This window comes from Callithrix jacchus, chromosome 15, assembly GCF_049354715.1.
Source record: "Callithrix jacchus isolate 240 chromosome 15, calJac240_pri, whole genome shotgun sequence".
NCBI lineage: Eukaryota > Metazoa > Chordata > Mammalia > Primates > Cebidae > Callithrix > Callithrix jacchus.
In genome coordinates, this window is record NC_133516.1 from 14,629,050 (window position 1) to 14,653,823 (window position 24,774).

General features: G+C 42.3%; 1 protein-coding gene, 1 long non-coding RNA gene and 1 pseudogene across 19 annotated transcripts in view; 1 reads left to right on the forward strand and 2 right to left on the reverse strand.

The window, feature by feature from the left end:
- IGF2BP2 (insulin like growth factor 2 mRNA binding protein 2) overlaps window positions 1-24,774 on the reverse strand; it is a 177,304-nt gene that overhangs the window by 33,354 nt on the left and 119,176 nt on the right. For 13 of the 17 annotated variants that reach the window (XR_013527175.1, XM_078350422.1, XM_035274686.3 and 10 more), the window contains 5 exons: window positions 16,133-16,181; window positions 14,478-14,529; window positions 10,617-10,680; window positions 5,715-5,987; window positions 3,392-3,526 (listed from right to left, as the gene is read on the reverse strand). Coding sequence is in view for 16 of the 17 variants with exons in the window: in XM_035274680.3 (XP_035130571.1) it covers window positions 3,392-3,526; window positions 5,715-5,987; window positions 10,617-10,680; window positions 14,478-14,529; window positions 16,133-16,181 (573 nt within the window). In the remaining variant the exon portion in view is untranslated. Of the gene's footprint in view, window positions 1-3,391; window positions 3,527-5,714; window positions 5,988-10,616; window positions 10,681-14,392; window positions 14,530-16,132; window positions 16,182-24,774 lie in introns of all 17 variants that reach the window. The other 4 variants (XM_078350421.1, XM_078350419.1, XM_054245445.2 and 1 more) reach the window with 3 other exon arrangements.
- On the reverse strand, window positions 8,938-9,859 carry LOC100894455 (heterogeneous nuclear ribonucleoproteins C1/C2 pseudogene; annotated as a pseudogene). The gene has a single exon (XR_004734331.3). The product of XR_004734331.3 is annotated as a heterogeneous nuclear ribonucleoproteins C1/C2 pseudogene (transcript).
- Window positions 11,136-14,856, forward strand: LOC144579495 (uncharacterized). The gene is made up of 3 exons (XR_013527188.1): window positions 11,136-11,243; window positions 13,419-13,518; window positions 14,748-14,856. It is a non-coding gene; the product is annotated as an uncharacterized LOC144579495 (long non-coding RNA).

Sequence of the window (24,774 nt, forward strand, 5' to 3'; positions counted from 1 at the left end):
ATCTACCTCAGGACTTGTTGTTACGTGACGTGACATCTATTTACTACTGGTTATGCCACTTGTATTTTCTGTTACTTGAGAGCAAAAGCATCTAACAGATGCATTACTATTGCCTCAAAATAATGGGCGTGCTCGAAGAAGCTCCATTAGAATGTAACTTTCAGAGGGTGGGAACTGTTGTCAGCTTTGTTCACTGCTGAGGTCCTGGCACATAGAACAGTGCCGGGCACACAGTGAGTGCTCAATAAATATCTGGTAAATGAATAAAAAGCAAGTTTAGGATCTCTGTTCTCCTACATCTTCTACCTCTTATTCAGTTCCTTCAGGGCTCTGTCACCTACACACGGAGGCCTTCTCTGAAACCCCCAAATCCCTGTCTCTCTAAAATCCTCATTAGGACATCCCGTTACATGTCATCATTGGATACTATATTTTTTCACTATAGCACTTTTTTCTTTTTTTGAGACAGAGGCTTGCTCTGTCACCACCAGGCTGGAGTGCAGTCGCACAATCTCAGCTCACTGCAACCTCCGCCTCCCAGGTTCAAGCAATTCTCATGTCTCAGCTTCCCAAGTAGCTGGGACTACAGGTGCCCACCATCATGACCAGCTAATTTTTGTATTTTCAGTAGAGACAGGGTTTCACTATATGTTGGCCAGGCTGGTCTCGAACTCCTGACCTCAAGTGATCCAGTGCCTCGGCCTCCCAAGTGCTGGGATCAGACATAAGCCACTTCACCTGGCCTCACTGTAGCATTTCTTATAGATGCACTTAATTATTTCTTGGTGTAATTACTCATTATTTGTTTAATGAGTATCTTTCCCACTGGAGTACTCCATCAAAGCAGGAACCAATGGGTGAAGAAACAGTATGTGGGGAAGGAAAAAAAAAGGCAGGAACCAAGTCCTGCTCATGGTTATGGCCTCAACCTCCAGCAGTGCTTAGCACACTGTAGGCACTTAAAAAAATTTTTTTTTCTAAGATATTCAAACTCTATCTTGGCTCTACATGAAAACATAAAAACCCAAGATATAAATTAGTTTTATTGACTATTTAGAATTTTATTAAATTGCTTGAACCTACATTGAAGAATCAAGGGAGGTGGCTGGGCATGGTGGCTCACACCTATAATCCCAGCACATTGGGAGGCCAAGGTGGGTGGATCACCTGAGGTCAGGAGTTCGAGATCAGCCTTGCCAATGTGCTGAAACCCTGTCTCTACTAAAAATACAAAAATTAGCTGGGTGTGGTGGCAGGCTCCTGTAATCCCAGCTGCTCAGGAGGCTGAGGCAGGAGAATCGCATGAACCTGGGAGACAGAGGTTCCAGTGGGCCCAGATCACACCACTGCACTACTGCTGCCTGGGTGACAAGAGCGAAATTCCACCTAAAAAAACAAAGAATCAAGAAAGGTATTATTCACAAAGTTCCCAAGAACTTGGATGAGAAATGGGCTTTTTCAAATTAAGCTGTGGCATTTGGGGGATTTCAAAAGCCCCAAGTAGAATAAATAATTCATAATAGAAAGGATAGAGTCTCTTATGAAACCTAAGAATAGATTTGTAATGTACTTCTTTTAAGGACCATTTTCATCTTCTTGGTTTTGGAACACTCATGTTTGACATTATTTGATTCATCCCTCTCTGCTTCTCTACACAACTGCCACCACTACCCACAAACAGATTTTGCCAAACTGACAATCTCCTTTTTCTTTTTTCTTATATATATATATATATATATATATATTTATTTATTTATTGCATTTTAGGTTTTGGGGTACATGTGCAGAACATGCAAGACATTTGCATAGGTACACACATGGCAGTGTGTTCTGCTGCCTTCCTCCCCTTCACCCACATTTGGCATTTCTCCCCAGGCTATCCCTCCCCAGTTCCCCCCCGGCACTGTCCCTCCCCTCTTTCCCCCAATAGACCCCAGTGTTTGGTACTCCCTTCCCGGTGTCCATGTGTTCTCATTTTTCTCCTTTTTCTTTTTTTAGGGACAGGGTCGTGCCACCCAAGCTGGAGTGTGGTGATACAATCATAGCTCATTGCTCAAATTCCTGGGCTCCAGCAATTCTGCCTCAGCCTCCTAAGTAGCTGAGACTACAGGTACAGGCCACCATGCCCGACTAATTTTTTAAATTTTTTGTAGAGATGGAGGTCTCATAATGTTGCCCAGCCTGGTCTCAAACGCCTAGCCTCCAGCAATCTCCCTGCCTCAGCCTCCCAAAGCGCTGAGATTACAGGTATGAGCCACTGCACCCAGCCTGAAAGTCTATTTTTATTGTATTATCTATTCCAACACCACTTATTCATTTATAATATAAAGTCAATTTGTTTGGTAAGAACTATTATTTGCCACTTGAATTGGGACAAGCCTCATTACACTGAGGATTCCTGTAAGTACTTCACAAAATAAGGGGAAAGGGCTGGGCACAGTGGCTCATGCCTGTAATCCCAGCACTTTGGGAGGAAGACGTGGCCCGATCACTTGAGGTCAGGAGTTTGAGAACAGCCCGGACAACATGGTGAAACCCCATCTCTGCTAAAAACACAAAAATTAGCTGGGTGTAGTGGCACATGCCCGTAATCCCAGCTACTTAGGAGGCTGAGGCAGGAGAATCACTTTAACCTGGGAGGCGGAGGTTGCAGTGAGATGAGATGGTGCCACTGCACTCCAGCATGGAGCAACAGAGTGAGACTCGGCCTCGAAAACAAAAAAACCAAAAATAACGGTGGGTGGACGGGGGAAGGACAGACAGAAGAAAAACGTAGAAGAATAAAGCAGGCATGTGGAAACCAGTTTCTACTACTTAAGTAAATGTAATCCAATGTTAAGAGTGTAAACAGCTTAGAAGCATGGTGGGAAAAACCTTTTCCAGGACAATAAATGATAGGTTTGGTGACAACATACATTCTACACTAGCACTGTCCAATACAATGGGCATTAGCTATACACATGGCTACTGACCTCTGAGTAAAAGTAAATCATTCAGTTCCTCCACTGCACTAGTCACACTGCAAATAACAGCAACATGTGGCTAGTGGCTGACCTATTGACAAGTGCAGCTACAGAACGTTTCTGTCATTGCAGAAAGTTCTAATAGACAGCGTGAGTCTATATGTTCCTCCCAATGATTACCAACAGTGGGTGACAGAAGCATGAGAATCACTGAGAGAGCCATGCAGGTGGAGACACAGCCATACTGTAAATGCAAAAGATCTACTTCCCACTGTATCCCACCTGGGAACAAGCTTCTTAAACATAATTCCTCCCTGCCTCCGTTACGGAGACACGGAGTTAGAGTTTTTAAAAAACCTCTGGGTTAAATGAGGGAGAATCTACTCTTTTTCTCTGTTGAGTGATCTGGGCATTGCATGCAAACTTACAGTTTGGTCTCATCTGCCTCTTTCTGCATGATTTCAAGAATCATGCGGCATGCTTCAGAAGTCCCCTCTGGCGTGGCATGGATGGTGACAGGCTTCTCTGCAGCTCCAGAGTTCTCTTTTCTATGGATGTCTACACTGTAGGAAAAGAATCAGGAGCCATAATTACAAGGTCATCTGGACAGGATCCTCGTCCCAAGAAAGCATCACACCAGCCCCTGTATAGGAAGGACACAGACAGACAAGGAGGCATCATTAGCATGTCTGCAACCGATGCTGTTCTCCAGGGAGGAGGCAAGCAGTGCAGGGGGTCTTGTGCCAAATTTTAATTATTTGCAGCTCCATTTAGAAGGGAATGGTTCTTACAGGAGTGCTGTAGGACAAAGGTACTAAGCCAAGTCGGTAATGAAGCCAGTTTGGTAAATGAAGTATTTTGTGTAGTCTTTCAAATGACTGCAGAAGTGCAGAGTAAAGTGAGAAGGAGAATGCTGTACGCTGGCTCCCTGCCGGGCTCGGGACTGATGGCAGCTTTTAAAAGCCATATGTTAATCCAAATCCAAACACCAAATTCAAGCAAGCTTTATATATCCGAGTGCGGATAGAAAACAGAGGCATGCCCTCTCTCTGTCTCTCTAAGTTTTTGGTTTCCTTTCCACTGGCAGCCTGCCGTTAAGACTAATGGCTCCAACGCTTGATGACTTTATCAGACTTCTTTGGGTAGTTGTGGTCCTACCTGTTTTTGTTAACTTTCAAAATCACATAACTGATTCTATCCTTTATTCTGGCTGTTAGAAAGCCTAGAGCCAAGTCTTTGGTTGACTTCTGAAAAATGGGCACACACTTTGACAGCTAACCTCGTTTCTATCGAAACTTGTGACTTTTTTTTTCAAGCTACCTTAAACAATTTTTGGAACAAAAAGACATACATAAAAGTCACTTTCAGAGACTCTGTCTCAAAAAAAAAAGTCACTTTCACAGTAAACTTGGAGGGAAAGTCAGGGCTGATTTAAAAGTAAAAGAAATACCAGACAGCAACCTCCCTATTTTCTCACTTCACTCCTAAGATGCAACGCTCCAGACTCATCCATACCAGTGTCTATTATTTGGGGATAAATAAGACATTTTAAAAAAAACAGCATTTCTGATTTAGGTTACAAAACACTCACTGAATGACCTGAGTGCACTAACACATGTAAATAATTAATATGTATAAGTAACGGAGTGCTTTGGAGTTTAAGTACTTTCATAGTCATTATTTCACTCAATCGGCCTGATTGTACTAATTCTCATAATAATCCTGGCAAAACAGATAGACAGGAAATATCTATCTATTTATCTATCGACAGAGTTTTCTCTTGGAGTTTCGCTCCTGTCACCCAGGCTGGAGTGCAGTGATGTGATCTTGGCTCACTATAACCTCCGCCTCCTCGATTCAAGCGACTCTCCTGCCTCAGCCTCCCAAGTAGCTGGGATTACAGGCATATACCATCATGTCTGGCTAATTTTTGTAGTTTTAGTAGAGATGGGGTTTTACCATGTTGGCCAGGCTGGTCTCGAACTCCTGACCTCAGATGATCCCCCTGCCTTGGCTTCCCAAAGTACTGGGATTATAGGGGTGAGCCACTGGGCCTGGCCATAACCCTCTTTTTACAGAAGCAGCAATTGATGCTCAGGGAGGTTAACATATTTTCTAAAATCATAAAACCACTTAATGTGCTACAACTTAAACATGAGTCTTTGTCTTCAAGTCCTAAGCTTGCCTTATTACAACATGCTATAGTCTTAGGAAGACATAAAAATCAACAACTCCACAAGACATTTTATTCACTTCAACTCCTTAGTCTCCTTGAACAGAGAGGAAAGTAAACAGAAAACCAGTGTGCTTTATTTCTTGCTTGACGTGGCAGTGACTCACCCACTTCTCTGTGAGAGTATCTATGTGGTCACAAAGAATGGCCTCCCCCAGGGCTCTGACTCAGGGAAAGAGGAAGACCTATGAGGAGCGGGTTCTAGGATCCCCCCGAGCGTCCCACCTCTGCTTTTGTAGAAATCGATGCCTTCATAAGCATTCGTTAGCTTATGAACAGTCCTGGCTATGAGATTATCGGGTACCCTCTTTATGAAACTTTAGACTCTCAGGGTGAAAGCTCATTGCAGCCCCCAGCTTGATGTTAGTCTGTTAATAGTCCTGTTGAGAGAAGCCACTATTTCTTACAGCACAGCCCCCACTGCTAATGTAAGCAATTGTGACCTATGAGTGGCTGAGACCCACCAGCACGCAGGGGACCCCTCAGAAGGAAGCAAAGGAAGCCCCAGAGGCACGTACCGGGACTGGGTCTGCTTAGTGATGTTCTTTATGGTCAAGCCCTCCTTTCCGATGATGGCACCAACAAACTGGGTGGGGACCAGGATCCGCAGCGGGAAATCAATCTGTCTGGCCTGAGAAGAGCCCCCAGGGGCGTGGCCTTGCTCACGGGAAGAGTGGTCCCCACGCTGGGCTCGCTGAGGGGGCGAAGGGGAGCTCACCTCTTCATCCGGGATGTAAGAAATCTTGAAGGAGTAGTTCTCAAACTGATGCCCGCTTAGCTTCTCCATGGCTCTGAAAGGCAGCAGGGACAGAGGAGCTTCATCAAAAACCAACATCAAGAAAGGCCCTCCTGCAAGGCTGGCTCATTCACTCCCATGTAATAGGCACCTATATGGGTGCCATGCCAGGCACTGAACATACAGCAGTGAGCAAGGAAGACACCACCTCTGCCCCCTCAAGGCTTGAAGTTAACAGTTAAACAGATAATCACAGTGCATCAGCCTGGCCAGGCTTCATATCCAACATTGCAGCCTGGTCTCCACCACTCAAGGCCATTTCCCCCTTATCAAAAACTCTTATAAATATCAGTATAAAATTATGACTCGGTCGGTGGAGGTGGCTCACGCCTGTAATCCCAGCACTTTGGGAGGTTAAGGCGAGTGGATCACAAGGTCAGGAGTTTGACAACATGATGAAACCTGTCTCTATTACAAATAACACAAAAAATCAGCCAGGCGTGGTGGCGGGTGCCTGTAATCCCAGCTACTCAAGAGACTGAGGCAGGAGAATAGCTTGAACCCAGGAGGTAGAGGTTGCAGTGGGCTGAGACCGTGCCATTGCATTCCAGCCTGGGCAAAAAGAGGGAGACTCTGTCTCAAAAAAAAAAAGCGGGGGGAGCTCATTTTAATCATCATCCATATTACTGAAAATTCAGAAATATGTAAATACAAACAAAATCCTAATCCACTCTCTATCTTAACTGTCTTAAATATAAACATTGTTCATAAAAATGGATTAATATTGTACATATTTTCTAACCTTTAAAAAATAGTTAATAGTCTAAACATTTTTCAATGTCACTGAATATCTTTCAGTATAACTTTTTTCATGTGACTCAACTGCAGTGTCCATATCATTTTTAATGACTGTTTAACATCCTACTGATTTACCATGGTTTCTGCAACTGATCCTTTATAGGTAGATATCTGTTATGTCCAACCTTTTACAGTTACACACAGTGTCACCATTGGCATCTTTGCAACTACAACTTTGCACACAGGACAAATTCCTAGTAGAACTATGAAGTATTGCCCAGTTGTCCCCCAGAACGGTTTCAACACATATGATCCCATAACAGTTTAGAAGACAGCATCTGTGTCCTTCAATCTTCAAATGCACAGAGTACTGTTATTTAAAGATATTTATCAATTTGATAGGGGATAAATGACATCCCACTATTGTATTCTTAAAATGACACTGAAGTGCTGGGCATGGTGGCTCATGCCTGTAATCCCAGCACTTTGGGAGACCAAAGTCGGTGGGTCACTTGAGGTCAAGAGTTCGAGACGAGCCTGGCCTACATGGTAAAACCCCATCTTCACTAAAACTATAAAAATTAGCCACGTGTGGTGGCATGCACTGGTAATTCCAGCTATGTGGGAGGCTGAGGCAGGAGAATCACTTGGACCTGGGAGGCGGAGGTTGCAGTGAGCCAAGATTGCACCATTGCACTCCAGCCGGGGGGACAAAAGCAAGACTTCGTCTCAAAAAAAAAAAAAAAAAAAAGGCAAATGAAGTAGAATACCCTTTTCGCATATTTTTAGTAGCATTAATCCAATTTTACTAGATTAATGTTTAGGGCTTGTGAATTTATTACAAAGCAGTACCTTTTGAATTTAATTAGAGCAAGAGAGAGAGTAATATCATGTACAGAGGTCCACCCGAGCAGCAGCTAAAGGCCGTGGAGGTAGTCATTGGTGTGCCTCCACTTCCAAATGTGTACAAGGTAAAAGCTAACACTAAATGAACTATTACCTTTTCCAATGCAAAATTAACATTTTGAAAACTAGCAGCATGAAATGGGTTAAATATCTTTGTATGTTGAAAAAGAACACTATAATCCTGGGATGTACAGCCAAGGTTATGCCACATCCATAAAGCAAGACCAAATGTGAGCATAATTCTAGTTATAATGACCTGACAGACACTTTCAGTACCTCCTACAAAAAAGGAACTTGTTTTTAGTGTTGTTCTTTTAGAGACGGGGGTCTCACTATTTTGCCCAGGCTGGTCTCAAACTCCTGGCTTCAAGTAATCCTCAGCCTCCCAAGTGGCTGGGATCACAAGCACATACCACCACATCCAGCTGTTGTTGATATTGCTGTTGTTTTGAGAGGCAGGGCCTCGCTCTGTTGCCTAATGTAATGGTGCAATCACCGCTCACTCCGGTCTCAACCTCCTGAGCTCAAGCAATCCTCCTGCCTCAGCCTCTCAAGTAGCTGGAACTATAGGTGCAAGCCACCATACCCACCTAATTAAAAAAATTTTTTTTATAGAGATAGAGTCTCCCTATGTTGTCCAGGTTGGTCTCAAACTCCTGGACTCAGGCATCCTCCAGATTTGGCCAAAATGCTGGGATTACAAGCATGAGCCATCATGGCTGGCCTCACTGTTTTTTTTTTTTTTTCTCCAAATTCCTGGTTTAATAAGGACTTATTTTGAAGAAAAAAGGTCCCAAACATCAGGCTGTTCACAAAAATAACCCACAGTATCAACTTTAGAAAACAAATCTTAAGACTATAACACTATTTTTCTAGAGGATGCATTTGACATGCCAACTCTCATTCACAAAAATACATCGTTACATTTGTGTTGAACTGCCCCACAGAGCACACTAATGTTGGGGTGTAACACACATACTTCTAACTCAAAGCTGCTTTCAGGAGCTATTCAACTAAATGAGATTGTCTTTGCAGTTAGGGAAGCAACCACTGAACACATGTATGAATGAAAAGAACTGTACTCCCTTCATAACAAGAGATTGTTTTGGAGACAGTTGATAAAAACCATACATCCTTTTTATTGTTAAGTCATAAAGAGGTATCAAAATTAAAAGCAAAAATTACAGGGTAAGACTTAACAAAACTACTAGGAGCGTCAAAAAGGAAGTGAAAATGGGACTAGGCGCAGGGAAACATGAATTAATGAACATGGGAAAGACAAGGATGGGGAGAACAGTGAGCATGTGCTGAAGATACTAGGGGAGAGGATCTGGTGAAAAATTTGATCTTAGACAAGCACCTAGGTAAAGAAATAATGGGATAAGATTTCTAAACCCCACTATGTGCTTAAGAGTCATCCTCGCCATTGGCGCTGTCTCTGTCATCCTCTCCTTCCTCAGCCTCTTTTTCGTCATCCTTGATCAACTCCAGCTGCTCGTTTGCTCTGTTCCTTTTCAATTTTTTCCAGGTTTTCCAGGAGAGAATCCACTTTTTGTATTATCTGGGTCAGTTCCTTCTTAATGGCCTGAAGGTCATCTCCTTTCTTGGAAGATCCCCGCTGTCCACTCTTAGAATTGAAGCCACTTTTGCCCCTTCGTGAGGTGTTTCCTGATACACGCTGACGTTTCGAGGGCACTACAGCCCGAGCAATAGGAGGAGGAGGAGGTACACGTGCTGGGTAACTGTACATCCTATCATAATAATCCCGTTGAAAGTCATAGTCCAAGTCAAAAGAGGAGCCGTACATCTCCGCTGCAGATCGTTTCACACCTGCTTTTCCTCGGTTCACTTTTGGCTCTGCAGCCAGGTTAATATCTAAAACCTGGCCAGCAATCATTCTGCCATCCTCTCCTGCTACAGCAGCCCGGGCATTTCTCTCATTAACATATTGAACGAAGGCAAAGCCCTTATGAATAGAGCAGCCCACAATTTTGCCATACTTCGAAAAGATTGCCTCCACATCAGATTTCTTGACCACGAGAGTGTTGAGATTCCCAATGAACACACGGGAGTTCATGGAGCGAGGATCTGTCTTGTTGGTAACGTTGCTGGCCATTGTGTTTGATGATAAGGTTTGTCACAAAGCCGAAAATGTAGCTGAAGATCAAAAAAATCTCACAGGAGGGAGGAGGGAGAAGAGATTCGATTCTGAGTCTCCTACTCCCGGGTTCTACGTGCAGAAGTCGACTGCTGCTGGAGGTCGGCAACGCGGACACAACCGCTTAGTCTTCGTCTCTTCACAAAAATCGGCCTCACTGTTTTTTAAGAGACTTTATCTCATGTCCATTAATAGCTAAGGTCAAAATTAACCATCTCTGAAGCAATGAATGGGCACTGGAAAGAGGATGGGGATTGGAGAAAAGAACCCAAACCAGGTGCTATCGATTAACCACTCTCAGACAATTCTCTCTGCTGCTGCTGTCACTGAGGTGGATTCCCTCTTAATGTTACACACACAGAACTGATGTTTTGATAAACGCTGTGCTGCTTCCTCACAGTGCATGGAGGAAGCTCCAGGTAAAAGTGGTCCCACATGGTTGGCAAAGCACAGTCTAGGGGACACAGGGTCACAGATGTGGTGCCCTCTCTGCCTGTCCATGTCAAGACATAGCTCCCATCTTGGTTTTGATGCCAAGGTGCAACATTTTTTTAAGTCTCTACACAACCCACAAGTATCCTGGTGTGAATGTGCTGGAGCCCCACTAACATGTCAAAGATGGCAGGAAGGAACACCCTGGAGCTCTACCAGCATGTCAAAGGTGGCTCACACGCCATGGGGCTCCATGGACAAGTCAAAGGTGGCGTATATCTGGCTAACAGAGCTGCGTCTTTTTAGAAAACATTTAAAAACACAGAACTCAATGAAATTCAAAGACAAAACCAAATAAATCTAAACAGAAATAAGCTCAAATGTGCTTACATTTTTGCTTCTTCTCTTGTTGCATATGTGACGTTGACAACGGCAGTTTCTGTGTCCGTGTTGACTAAGGAAAAAACAAAAACTACACTGTCATAGGAAAACACGCTGTCACCCTCTGACTTAATGTAAACAGACAAACATTAGAGAAAAAAATGCACAAAAACCCTCATCGCACTAGCTCCATAGTTACCTACATCTCTACGTCATCCATCTGAGTTCATAGTAACTTGTAATCAATTGTATACAACACATTTGTAATCAATCGTATAAACAACTCAGAACTATCTTTTTCACGTATTAATACTTTTATGTGAGTACTCTGTATGAGTGCATTTTCTTCTTATTTTTCATTTTGAATGTCTACGTAAAACTGCAGTGAGTCAAATGTGCCATGACTTGCTTAACCATTTCCCAACTGAAGGCAACGAGGTTGTTCCCACTATTTGCTATTCTAAATAGTGCTGCTAAAAGTCGCCTTTGTTGCAAATGTCACTGGACTGTGTGTTCTTCTGAATTCCTTCTTTAGGCTAATATCACAGAAGAAAAGTAACGCGGTAAAAGAACATGATGCATATTTTCAGACTGGTCTCCTAGAAGTTTGTATCAATTTACTGCATCACTATCAAGGTATGAGTTTTAATTATAATTTACACTTATTCTTACATAATTGTGTGTATAGATATATAAAACAATAAGAATGTTTTAATGTAAATTCTTCATTCATTGTCAAACGTGAACAATCACTATTTTTGTTTCCCTTTGAACTCTTTGTGTGAGTTAAATCTAGTAACCATGTACAATAAATAAAACTGACAATTCTAATTTACTTGGCTAAAGGTGGAAGTACAAACTCTATGATTGGCTAATAAGGGATTACTCTTGTGAGTTGTCTTATCTTAGATCATAATTTCTTGCCTCTTCTTCTGTAGTTAGAAATTAAAAGTAAATTCAAAGGCCAGACAAAACTATGTTTCCCAAAACAAACAATGGTGATTAGATAAATTCCTCCCTTTAAAACATTTAAGCTGTTGGGAGTTTGGAGTTAACAACAACATTAAGTTAAAGATAATTCAATAAAAGTATGATAAAGCTGCTTTCCAAAGTAATAATAAAACTCTTTAATGTATAATTCTCAACTCTGGACACATGTTTGAGATTCAAGAATTCTATAAACCCCTCCAAAATGATTCAAACTTGTGGAAATGTGAATTTTTCTGGTTTATTATTTTATAAGATTTGCAAAGGGACCCCAAACCCCAAAAAGCTGAAGGACTACTGTTAAAAATACTCTGTCAAATAACTTTAAAGGAGCTGCAGCCTTTCTGGGTTGCGGGAGGTTGTATGTAATGCTCAGAAAGAGCTGCCACTGGGAACTACAGGTCATAAACCCTGAGCCCCGCTCTGGCCTTTGCCCTGAGTGTTCATAGCACGCTTTAATTCACGCTTACCCAGAGAAGTCCTCACAGCACACAACAGGGGAGGTGTAGCCCATAACTGTCCTCGCTCAGTGCTCACACAAAGAATGCCATAAAGCTTTCACATTCGCTGCTTTCTAGTGCTACAGATGAGGCTGTACAGGAAGGGCTGGGTTCGAACCTCCTGAATAAAGCTATCCATGAGGATTCTCAGATTCTGTGCTCACTTCTTAGTCACATTCTCTGTTCTTCAAAGACGTCAGTCTTCACGAAATCAGGCAGTTCTTTGATTCTGTGATGAGCTAAGCTCCATTCAAATAATTTATTTCATTGGACATGAAAGTTCTATAAAGTTGCCTAAAACTCTACTGAAAATATTTTCCTGCTGAATCAGGCATCACTCACGTAACAGGACAAAACAACAGCCCAACAGTTCTATCCTGTCGTTGTCAGGCAGCTGGAAACTGGGGGGTCTGCAGGGCACAGCTGCCCTAAGAGATGCAAACTGCCCCAGGGACATGGAATATATTTTCCTTGCGTAGCAATGTCCTGAGTTTATAATATGGTCTTAACCAGTAACTTTCACAGGTTCATGTCTGCAAGGTCATCTTGCCTACAACATCCAATCATTAGAACGTCCTCTTTTCTGCCCGGCACGGTGGCTCACGCCTGTAATCCCAGCACTCTGGGAGGTCGAGGTGGGTGGATCACTTGAGGCCAGGAGTTTGAGGCCAGCCTGGCCAACATGGTGAAACCCCATCTCTACTGAAAATTCAAAACTTAGCCAGGCATGATGGTGCTCACTTGTAATCCTAGCTAATGGGGAGGCTGATGCATGAGAATCTCTTGAACCTGGGAGGCAGAGGTTGCAGGCAGCAGAGATTGTGCTCCTGTACTCCAGCCTGGGTGACAGAGTGAGACTGCGTCTCAAGGGAAAAAAAAGCCTTGTTTTCCCCGTCAAAGAAAATAAGAACTAAGAAATAGAATTCTTGTAAATCATGTCTTCTTTTGTGAGCTCTTTCCCTTTCCCTTTGGGCATGGGCAGGCAGCAGCATTAAACTGAAAAATGTTTTTATTTTCATGGAGTGAAAAATATCTGAATAATTACGGCCTTAAAATTATTAATTACACCAGCAGACAGAACAGATCGCATATGAGAAAACAGGTTATTTACAATTTTTCCTAAGTGAACTTGAACAATCACGACTTCGCTGTCTACAAATGCCTTACAAAGGTTCTCTGCGGGTGCTACAACTCTTCAGTGACAGAGGAAGGGTAGAGATTTTTTTCTCAATTCTACACATGTGCATACTGAGTCAGTGAGGTTAAATGACTTTGTCAAGGGCTCGACGTCAGTAAATGACTGAATTTACATTCTGTTTTCTAGGTCAAGGCAAAAATAATCTTTATCACGTCCTATTGCCATCAGGAGCTTGGAATCTACTTTTCTGGGACTCTTAAAGAGCTACATAAGATATCGGCTTTAGGTACCATTGTTTTCCTTTTAGAAATCATAGTATTTCATGATTTAGAAGATAAAAAAGAGGTTGGCAGGAAGAAAAGTATCTTCTGGGCATTTGCAGCACTGCTCCTGAGACAGTTGTTCTCAAATCTGAGTACACACAAGTAACATTTCAGGGAGTTGCTTTTTTGTTTTTGAGATGGAGTCTCAATCTGTCACCCAGGCTGGAGTGCAATGGTATAATCTCGGTGCACTGCAACCTCCGCCTCCTGGGCTCAAGCGATTCTCCTGCCTCAGCCTTTCAAGCAGCTGGGATTACAGGCATGTGCCACCATACCTGGCTAATTTTTGTATTTTTAGTAGAGACAGGGTTTGTCATTTTGGCCATGCTGGTCTTGAACTCCTGGCCTCATGGGATCTGCCTGCTTGGGCCTCCCAAAGTCCTGAGATCACAGGCATGAGCCACCATGCCTGGCCTTGGGTGCTGTTTTAAAATACAGATTCAAGAGCTTTTCCCTGCAAGACTCTTACTCAGTAGGTCTGCAGTAAGTCCTAGGAATCTGCATTTCATAAGCACTCCAAGGGATTACTGGTATAGGATTCCTATTCTTTGGGTAACCCTCAGTCCAAGGTGTTAGGGATCTGTTTTTCTTGACCAGGAGGAGGAAAGTAGCCACAGTGTAAATCCAATTACTCCTAAGTGAATTAAGCTTACCCTGGCCTGACAGCGTTTGTCCAGTGCTTGAGCACACTGCACGGTATGTGAAAAACAGCTTGTAAATAATATACCTCCAGAAGATAAACTATATAGACATAGACAGGAAGAGACAGGTATCTCTCAGACATAGATGTACATACATATACTCTAGGAAGCTTGTTTCAAAGAAATATGAACTTACTATTTCTCCCTGGAGATGACCCAGCCTTTAAGAAAAAACAGGTAATATCTCCAAAACTCAAAAGGCTAACTTCCTCACTTATTACCTTGTTCCACATTCTCCACTGTCCCATACTGAGCCAAAAGTCCATCCAACACCTAAAAGAGAAGGCTTCCATGTCAGAATGGGAAGGTAAGATCATATGTACAAAAAATAGTACAGTGGTATCTCCCAGCAAATGAATTAAGGAAAAAAAAAGATGGTTATAGGAATCATCTAATTAAACTGATACTTCAGGTCTTCCATAAAAACAGAACTGAACAAATGTATGAGACTTTCATTTGCTTACTGCCTTCCAAACAATCTGTTCACTAAGGTTACACAGCAGAATTTCAGAGTCTTGGTAACTGTTAACCATCACATTCATCATGATGGCTGGAACACACTACTCTCAACAATGAGCAGCAGAATAAAGTACAAGGTTCACTCTGCTTTCCTGAAATATTTAACAATTATTTTACAAGGATCTCTTCATTTTACAAGGTAATAGGATGTGTATGTTTGAAATTTTCCATAATAATCAGGTTTTTTGTTTGTTTGTTTGTTTTGTTTTTGCGATAAGAGTCTGCCTCTGTCGTCCAGGCTGGAGTCCAGTGGTGCCATCTCTGCTCACTGCAACCTCCGCCTCTGGGTTTCAGTGCTGCATTCTCCTGCCTCAGCCTCCTGAGTAGCTGGGAAAGCAGGTGCCTGTCACCACGGCCAGCTAATTTTTCTATTTTTAGTAGAGACATGGTTTCACCATATTGGCCATGCTGGTCTCAAACTCCTGACCTCAAGTGATCCTCCCACCTCAGCCTCCCAAAGTGCTGGGATTACAGGCGTGAGCCACCACTCCCGGCCAATTATCTTTTCCTTTTTTAAAAGTAATAAAAACATTAGATAAAATGTTGTTTCCTTTAAGGTTCTGTGACTTTCTTTGGGTTAGGGAATAAAATATAGGGCAGTTTGTTTTTAAACAATGCAATAAGGCCACTCCCCATATTCTTATTTTAAGGTAAAAATCTTACAAGCTTTACAACTCTGAAAAAAATCTTAACTGTTATAGCAACTAATTCAAAACAAACAAAAATTTGCTAAAACCAACAGACCTTTCGACTTTTGATGCCTTTTCATTGACTTTTTAATCAAATTATAATCTGAAAAGATAAAAATCTTTTTAAAAATCATGAGATACAAGGCAGGGGAACTGCTTGAGCCTACAAGTTTGAGATCAGCCTGGGCAACATGGGAAAAACCTCATCTCTACAAAAAATACAAACGTGAGCCAGGCGTGGTGGTGTGCATCTGTAGTCACAGCTTCTCGGGAGGCTGGGGTGGGAAGATCCCTGGACCTGGCTGAGTGAGCTATGATGCTCCACTGCACTCTGGCCTGGGTGACAAAGTGAGACACTGTCTCAAACAAACCATGAGATACAAATCACAAACCAGGTGTATATATGGTTTCCTGGCTTATTTGCTGGTGCTTGGTAGCATAGTACTGGAAAACACACAACATGGAGGGATCAAAGTACATATTCTATGAAAGGAACAATTATGACCCCAAACTCAAGACTGATCACATACATTAAGGCACTGAAAAGAAAGAGGCAGGACCCAGAGGCTTTGTGGGAAACTCTGAGGCCCTCTAATACCTAAATGTAAAATGGAACTAAAAAAGGGAGAAATGTTTCATTAACCCATCAAAAACTGACACGGGCTTACCTCCCACTGCAGGTGAGGAGGGATGTTTCGAATCTGAATTTTCCTGCTCCTGTAAAGATAAAACCATAGACTATAACACTTTATCCAGGACACAAACTACAGCAAATAATAAAAACAGGCTTAATTAAGCCCATCATTTGAGTTTATTTTCTCACTGTGTTCACCATGACATCAACAAAAAATTCCTACTGTGAATCATGAGCATGGGTGGTTTTTTTTTTTTTTTTTTTGTTGTTGTTGTTTGTTTTTTTAAAGACAGAGTGTCCCTCTGTTGCAAAGGCTGGAGTGCAGGTGGTGTGGTCTCGGCTCACTGCAACCTCCGCCTCCCAGGTTCAAGTGATTCTCCTGCCTCAGCCTCCCAAGTAGCTGGAATTACAGGCATGCACCACCACGCCTGGCTAATTTTTGTATTTTTAGTAGAGACAGGATTTCACCATGTTGGTTAGGCTGGTCTTGAACTCCTGACCTCAAGTGATCCACCCACCTCAGCCTCCTGAAATGCTGGATTACAGGTGTGAGCCACTGTGTAGGCTTCATGAACATGTTTTAAGGTTTTCAATTACTTTGAAAAACAAACAAACAAAAAAACCCAAAGCCCGAAGAAATCCCAACAAGATAAAAATTTTTTTTAAAAAAACAATAATTTAAATACAGACTCATCTTTCAATTTCTTACCAAAGTAGTTAGAATTTAAGTCATCATACAGATTCTATTTATAGAATTATCCCCTTCCTCCTCAGCCTGCAAGTGACCCTACCCCAAAGGGTACCTAGGCTCAAACAGGACAGGAGAGGTCAGACAGAGGCTTCGACAAGATCAGATTTAGTTGCCCCCTTATCTAACGATGCAAAATGTCATTTAGAAATATTTTTATTTCTGAATAGGTAATACAGTTCTAATTCAAAAATTAAAACACTATAAAAAGTTATACTGTGAAAAGTCTCACCACCCCCTTCTTTTACCAGAAATAAATACTTTTTACACGTTATTTGTGTATCCTTCAGATTCTTTATGCAAATAGCAAATACGAATACATTTTCATATTTTCCCCCTTTTCTTATAGAAGTATCTGCATATTCTACGCACTCTCTGCATCTTGCTTTTTTCCCTTAACAGTCATATTCTTGAGATCTTTCTATATTGAGACATACAGGGGTCGAGAGCTTCCTCTTTCTGTTTCATAACTACATAGATATCCTGAAGTGTATTTAACCTATCGCCTACTAATAGACATTTGGGCCTTTTCATTCAGAGGCTTTCCCTAAGACATCCTGCCGGTCTGAAAGGTTTGAATGATTTAGATTGTTTCTTGTTTTTAAGTATTAAAATTAAACAGAAAAAAGAACAGTGTAAGTTATGTACATTTTTAAAAAAATCTTTTGAGAACATGCTGGATCCTGGAAAGAAAGCATTTAAACATCAGAGATGTGGTTTTAATAGAAGAGCTTAACACTGAAATCCTATAAATACCCATTTTTGGGGGTTGCCAGAAAAAAGATGTGGGGTGACCATGGTGTACCACCTCGTGGGCTCAGAGGTACCAAAGAGTGGCGGTACACAGTTACCTGCTTCTCCAGGGCTTAAATCTGGGCAATAGCCCCAGAGGGAAATGTTACAGTTCAGGCAGAGAAAGGAGGAGTCGGGCGTGGAAGCTCACGCCTGAAATCTCAGCACTTTGGGAGGCCGAGGCGCGTGGGTCACCTGAGGACGGGAGTTCAAGGCCAGTCCAACCAACATGGAGAAACCCCATCTCTACTAAAAATATATAATTAGCCAGGTGTGGTGGCATGTGCCTGTAATCCCAGATACTCGGGAGGCTGGGGCAAGAGAATCACTTGAACCTGGGAGGCGGAGGTTGCAGTATGCCGAGATCACAACATTGCACTCTCGCCTGGACAACAAGAGTGAAAGTCTGTCTCAAAGAAAGAGACAGACACAAAGAGAGGTACAGAGATGGAAGAAATAAATGGGGAAATAATGAATTAAATGAGGGGCTCCAGGTTTCTCAATTCCTTTTTATGGAATGTCATGGGGACAACCCCTCCGTTCTAGCTCCCACATACTCCTTCAGTATTGTCTATTTTTTAAAAATGTGAATGTATTCGTGCTTTACTAGGGCTACTTTAATAACTATACAGAATCACTAACTGTGTATCCGGATGGAAAGCAGGAAAAAGAATCAAGAACTAATTTCCACCTCTATGCTGTGAAGGCTAATTCCTGACATGGCCCTTGGCAATAGTTCAGAACAAGACTGCCAGCACCCATCCAGTGGCTACATGGAAACTGTCTATGGAAGACGTCACCAAGCCTAATAGTTTGTAGAAAAAGGCATCCACATTTTCAAGAAAATAAAATATTTCTAAAGAAAAATATTTTTGTTATATCCAAATATAAACATTGACTCCAACTGCTAACCAACTATTTACTGGTAGATATTCTATCAGAAGAAACTCATGAATGAGCACAGAGATGTGAACAGAGACAGCTACTGTCACATTATTTGTAACAAAGATTGCATACAATGTAAATATTCACCGGAGATGAATACATATATTCTAATAGGGCCTGATACAGAAAATTATACAGCTCTTAAAAATGAAGTCGACAAGCATGCACTGTCATAGAAAACTCGGCAAGGCTGCTGTTACAAGAAAAGAGGCAATCACAGATCAAGCCGGCCCTGCTTTTAGAAAGCACAAAACCAAACTACCTGTTACTCAATATGTATATGTGTAAATGCACCAAACAGATTTATTTTAGCTACTTCTAATTTTTTAATCTTATTTTCTCCATAATTACACTAGGTATTCTTGAAATCTTCTTATTCTTGAAATCTAATACAAGTAAAAGTCATTCCTCATCCTCACTGCCACAGAACCATTAATTTATTTGGCAAACCCTTCATTCATAGTGCAAAAGTAGAGAAACTCTGCCCAATGCTGACTACCCCAAATACTAACTCAATGTATCTGAAACAATGGCATTTGCCTGTAACAGTTTAACTAAAGACTACACATCAGTTCAGAAACTGGGAATGTCCTGCTTTGTTAAGCTGGACACTTGGAGGAACAATCTCTAAAAAGGTAGACTGTAGCACCTCTAATCTCAGATCGGGATGGAAAGGAAGAAAAGGAACTGAGAACTAAAGAGAGAAATGGAGATCCCTGCGGTAGAACCAACTAGCCTGGAGTTCAGCCAGTCATTTGGGAGATTATTCTGAGGGATTATTTTCTGGGGTCATGAGCAATTAGGACCTCTGAGATCTGCTGACTCCTGTGGCATCATCTGGACAGCATGACTTCTCATCAGGGTACCCAGGCGGCCTGTTCCCTTCTTCCCCAGAGGAACTTCTGCGTGTCCTTCAAAACGCAGCTCACGTATAACCCCTACTGAGCTTTCCAGAACATCTCCAGAAAGAACTGTTTCTTCTGTACTTTTCAGCTTCTCTGGCAGCTCACTCTTTGCTATAATTACTTATCTGCTAGTGCTGTCCCCTCAATCCCCGCAGTGATTTCCTCAAGGGCAGGTTCCTTGTTTATGATTCCACTGTCTGGCTCAGAGTCTTGTACACAGGGGCTAAGGGCACTTCTGCTGCTGGCCGTGGTCTGTTCACGATGAAGGTCCTCCTGACTCCACCCAGGAAAACAAATTGTCTCTTTTTCCCTTGCCAGGTAGTCAACAGGGGAAGGAAGGAGGTGTTCGCTTCCCTCTTTAGACAAGAAAGGAAAGTATCTGGTTCAGTCTCAAATGAGAATATGAATCTTTCTCCCTAAAACTGTGCTGTGCTTTAAAAAAGCCAAACACATAGTAACTTTGGAAAGTGGTTGGTAATAGGAAAATAATTCTTTGTCCCTTAAAAAAATAATTTCACAGTTCATATATATATATATTTTTGGAGACGAAGTCTAGCTCTGCTGCCCAGGCTGGAGTGCAACAGTGCAATCTCTGCTCACTGCAACCTTCACCTCCTGGGAAGTGATTCTCTCAGCCTCCTGAGTAGCTGGGATTACAGGGGCATACCACCACACCTGGCTAATTTTGTATTTTTAGTAGAGACAGGGTTTCACCATATTGGTCAGGTTGATCTCAAACTCCTGACCTTGTGATCTGCCCGTCTTGGCCTCCCAAAGTGCTGGGATTACAGGTGTAAACCACTGCACCCAGCTAGCTGTTCCAGTACATTAAAAAATGAAACCAAGCTTCTGTAATTATAGGTAAAAGCCATTTTTTATCCTCATTGCCACAGAACTATTAAAGCCATCTTCCCAGCTGTCCCTCCTCCGTCTTTGGCCTGCACCTCCTCCTCTCCCATCCACTCCTCGCCTGGCTGCCAGTCATTTTCTAAACACAGGGAGATGGCTATTCCTGCCTTTCTTGACTCCCTGGTGCTGCCTCTTCCGCATCTCTACCTTTAAACACTCCTGCCCCTCCAACCCCTTTCACCTGTAATTCACAAGAGTGCCAGAATGAGCCTTCAACTCCCTCAGCTTACCTTCGAACGGAAGGAAAAAGAGCAAGGCCGGGCACAGTGGCTCATGCCTGTAAGCCCAACACTTCGGGAGGCCGAGACGGGCAGATCACCTGAGGTCAGGAGTTTGAGACCAGCCTGACCAACATGGAGAAACCTTGTCTCTATTAAAAATACAAAATTAGCTGGGCATTGTGGCATGCGCCTGTAATCCCAGCTACTCAGAAAGCCGAGGCAGGAGAATCGCTTGAACCCGGAGGCGGAGGTTGCAGTGAGCCAAGATCACACCGTTACACTCCAGCCTGGGCAACAAGAGTGAAACTCCATCTCAAATAAAATAAATACAATAAAATAAAAGGAACATGGCTTTATTTCACCTTCATTTTAACCGGAAGCAGAATGAGACCTTACGTCAAGCAAACAGTGCTCTTTAATACAAATATATAGGCTCTTTCTCTGTGGCTCTCAGATTAAGGAACTCAAGACTTCCCACTCTTACGTTCAGGAGTGTGGAAAAGGGCCTCCTACCAGGAAACTCGTAATGCTGCCCTAGAGCCATTCTGCTTGGCTGGGGAACCGGCTACCTTCACTGAATCTATATTCTGATTAATTGGTGATTACAGTACACATGCATAGACTATCCAACTGTAAAGAACTATAGAATAAAATATATGTAATCCCAGCTTATCTAACCGATTTATAGTTGATGGTTTCCAAGGATTTTCAACATATAAATGCCTCAGCATACCTTTTATGTTATATTTATGTTATTTTTGTGTTGTAAATGCCCAGAGGTAACAGAAGGTTCTGAGTCAATTTCAGATCAGCTAAATGTCCACTGTTAGGAATTTCAAGGGCCTGGCAGAAATTATTTAGTCATGGTAGAATTTGTTGCTTAAACTGGGCAATCAGCTGGGAAAATAAAACCATATTTCATTATTGAGGAACCTTGTGAAAATGAAGAACAATTTCATCTGTATTTTTTTTTTTTTAAAAAGGTAAAAGACCTGCTTTCATTTGGGGAGGGTAATGCCATAGTTTTCAGGCATATGGTCAATTAGTCACAAGTCTGATCAGCTACCTTGAGAATTCTAACCCAAGCCTTGGCTATGCTGTGGGTATGAGGAGAGAACAAATCAATATGAATCGTGGGAACCCAGCTTGTAGGAACTTGAGGATTCCCAGGTAACTTTTGGGCAATAGAGGCAACATAGAAAGCACAGAGGGCCTTGTGAGAGTGTCCTTTGGGGCTCAAAGGAGGATTTTACTGAACTAGGTTCCATCTATTTCCATAGCATTTCTGAGCTCCATCAGATGACACAAGGGATTTCCTTATGTGCATTATCTGTAAAGAGAGGCGGATATGCTAACCAACCATGAGCCGGGCCAAAAACCATCAGCACTTCCAGCCCTCCTCTCCATTAGCGCTGCAGTCAGATTCCAGTCTACTGCACATGCTCATTACTGTGTATTTCCTGTATCTCACTAATTTGAAAGCTCCCCTAAAAACTTCTGGTTACTCTGTACAAGGGGCATACTGTGCTAAATTGAACTAGGATCTAGGGTTGCTCAAGGAAGCAAATAAATCACCAGTGATAGCCAAGTTCAATCCTCTCCCTAACTGTCTCTCTTTTTTGTTTTTTTTTTGAGACAGGGTCTTGTTCTGTCATCCATGTTGGAGTGCAGTGGTGTGATCTCAGTTCACTGCAGCCTTGACCCCCTGGGCTCAAGTGACCTTCCCACCTCAGCTTTCTGAGCAGCTGGGACTACAGGCCTGAGCCACCATGCCCAGCTAGTTTTTGTAGAGATGGGGTTTCGCCACGTTGCCCAGGCTAGTTTTCAACTCCTAGGCTTAGAAAACCAGCCCATCTGGGCCTCCCAAAGTGCTGGGATTAAAGGCATGAGCCCTAGCCCAACTGTCTCTTACAGTTCTCTCTCTCTTTCCCTCAAACCCACACACCACACAGGAGGATCACAGAGACTAGTTAAGTCAATGAAAAAAACTAAGTCGCTTTTTTTTTGTTTGAGAGAAAAAAACAAATGTTAAGCATAAATCATTGTGACTATTAGTAGCATTATGAGCCAAATCATAAAAGGCTTAAATCAAATACTGTGGTGACCTGCTGCAAAGGGTTTTGAGCCAGGAGAATTGAAGTTATAAACCCAGTAACTCCCATCAAGCTACCAGTGACTTTCTTCACAGAACTGGAAAAAACCACCTTAAACTTTATATGGAACCAAAAGAGAGCCTGCATAGCCAAGTCAATTCTAAGCAAAAAGAACACAGCAGGAGGCATCACACTACTGGACTTCAAACTACACTACAAGGCTACAGTAATCAAAACAGTGTGGTACCGGTACCAAAACAGAGATATGGACCAATGGAACAGAACAGAGGCCTAAGAGGCAACACAACATATTTACAACCATTTGATCTTTGACAAACCTGACGAAAACAAGCAATGGGGAAAGGATTCCCTGTTTAATAAACGGTGTTGGAAAAACTGGCTAGCTATGTGCAGAAAGCAGAAACTGGACCCCTTCCTGACACCTTACACTAAAATTAACTCCAGATGGATTAAAGACTTAAACATAAGACCTAACACCATAAAAACCCTAGAAGAAAATCTAGGCAAAACCATTCAGGACACAGGAGTAGGCAAGGACTTCATGACCAAAACACCAAAAGCATTGGCAACAAAAGCCAAAATAGACAAATGGGACCTAATCAAACTCCACAGCTTCTGCACGGCAAAAGAAACAGTCATTAGAGTGAATTGGCAACCAACAGAATGGGAAAAAATTTTTGCAGTTTACCCATCTGACAAAGGGCTGATATCCAGAATTTACAAAGAACTAAAATAGATTTACAAGAACAAAACAAACGAGCCCATTCAAAAGTGGGCAAAGGATATGAACAGACAATTTACAAAAGAAGACATACATGAGGCCAACAAACATATGAAAAAATGCTCATCATCACTGGTCATTAGAGAAATGCAAATAAAAAGCACACTGAGATACCATCTCACGCCAGTTAGAATGGCGATCATTAAAAAATCTGGACACAACAGATGCTGGAGAGGATGTGGAGAAATAGGAACACTTTTACACTGCTGGTGGGAGTGTAAATTAGTTCAACCATTGTGGAAGACGGTGTGGCGATTCCTCCAGGACCTAGAAATAGAAATTCTATTTGACCCAGCAATCCCATTACTTGGTATATATCCAGAGGATTATAAATCGTTCTACTATAAGGACACATGCACACAAATGTTCATTGCAGCACTGTTTACAATAGCAAAGACCTGGAACCAACCCAAATGCCCATCGATGATAGACTGCACAGGGAAAATGTGGCACATATACACCATGGAATACTATGCAGCCATCAAAAACGATGAGTTCAGGTCCTTTGTAGGGACATGGATGAACCTGGAGACCATCATTCTCAGCAAACTGACACAAGAACAGAAAATGAAAAACCGCATATTCTCACTCATAGGCGGGTGTTGAACAATGAGAACACAGGGACACAGGGAGGGGAGCACTACACACTGGGGTCTGTTGGGGGGAATAGGGGAGGGATAGCATGGGGAGAAATGCCAGACATAGGTGAAGGGGAAGAAGGCAGCAAATCACACTGCCAAGTGTGTACCTATGCAACAATCTAGCATGTTCTTCACATGTACCCCAAAATCTAAAATGCAAAATAAAAATAAAATAAACCTAGTAACTTCCCTTGCCCTATAAACTCATGTTCACAAAACCATGAGCCCCAGAACAGCCCTCACAACTCATGCTTCCTGAGCATTCAGAGACAGGAACACATGAAAGTTCACTGCTTGAATAATACAGGAAAAAAAAAAAACCCATCAGTTAATGTGTCTTGGTCCCTTTGGGCCACTATAACAAAACTCCACACACCAAGGCAGCTTATAAACAGAAATTTATTTCTCACAGTTCTGGAGCCTGTGAAGTCCAAAATCAAGGCATCAGCAGATTTGCTGTCTGCTGAAGGCCTGTTCCTCATAGAAGGTGCTATCTAGCTGTATCTCTGGATGGAGAAAGGACTAGATACCTCTCTGGGGTCAATTTTATAGGGGTACTAATCCCCTTCATGAGGGTTCCACCTTCATGATATAATCAACTCCCCAAGCCCCTTCATACG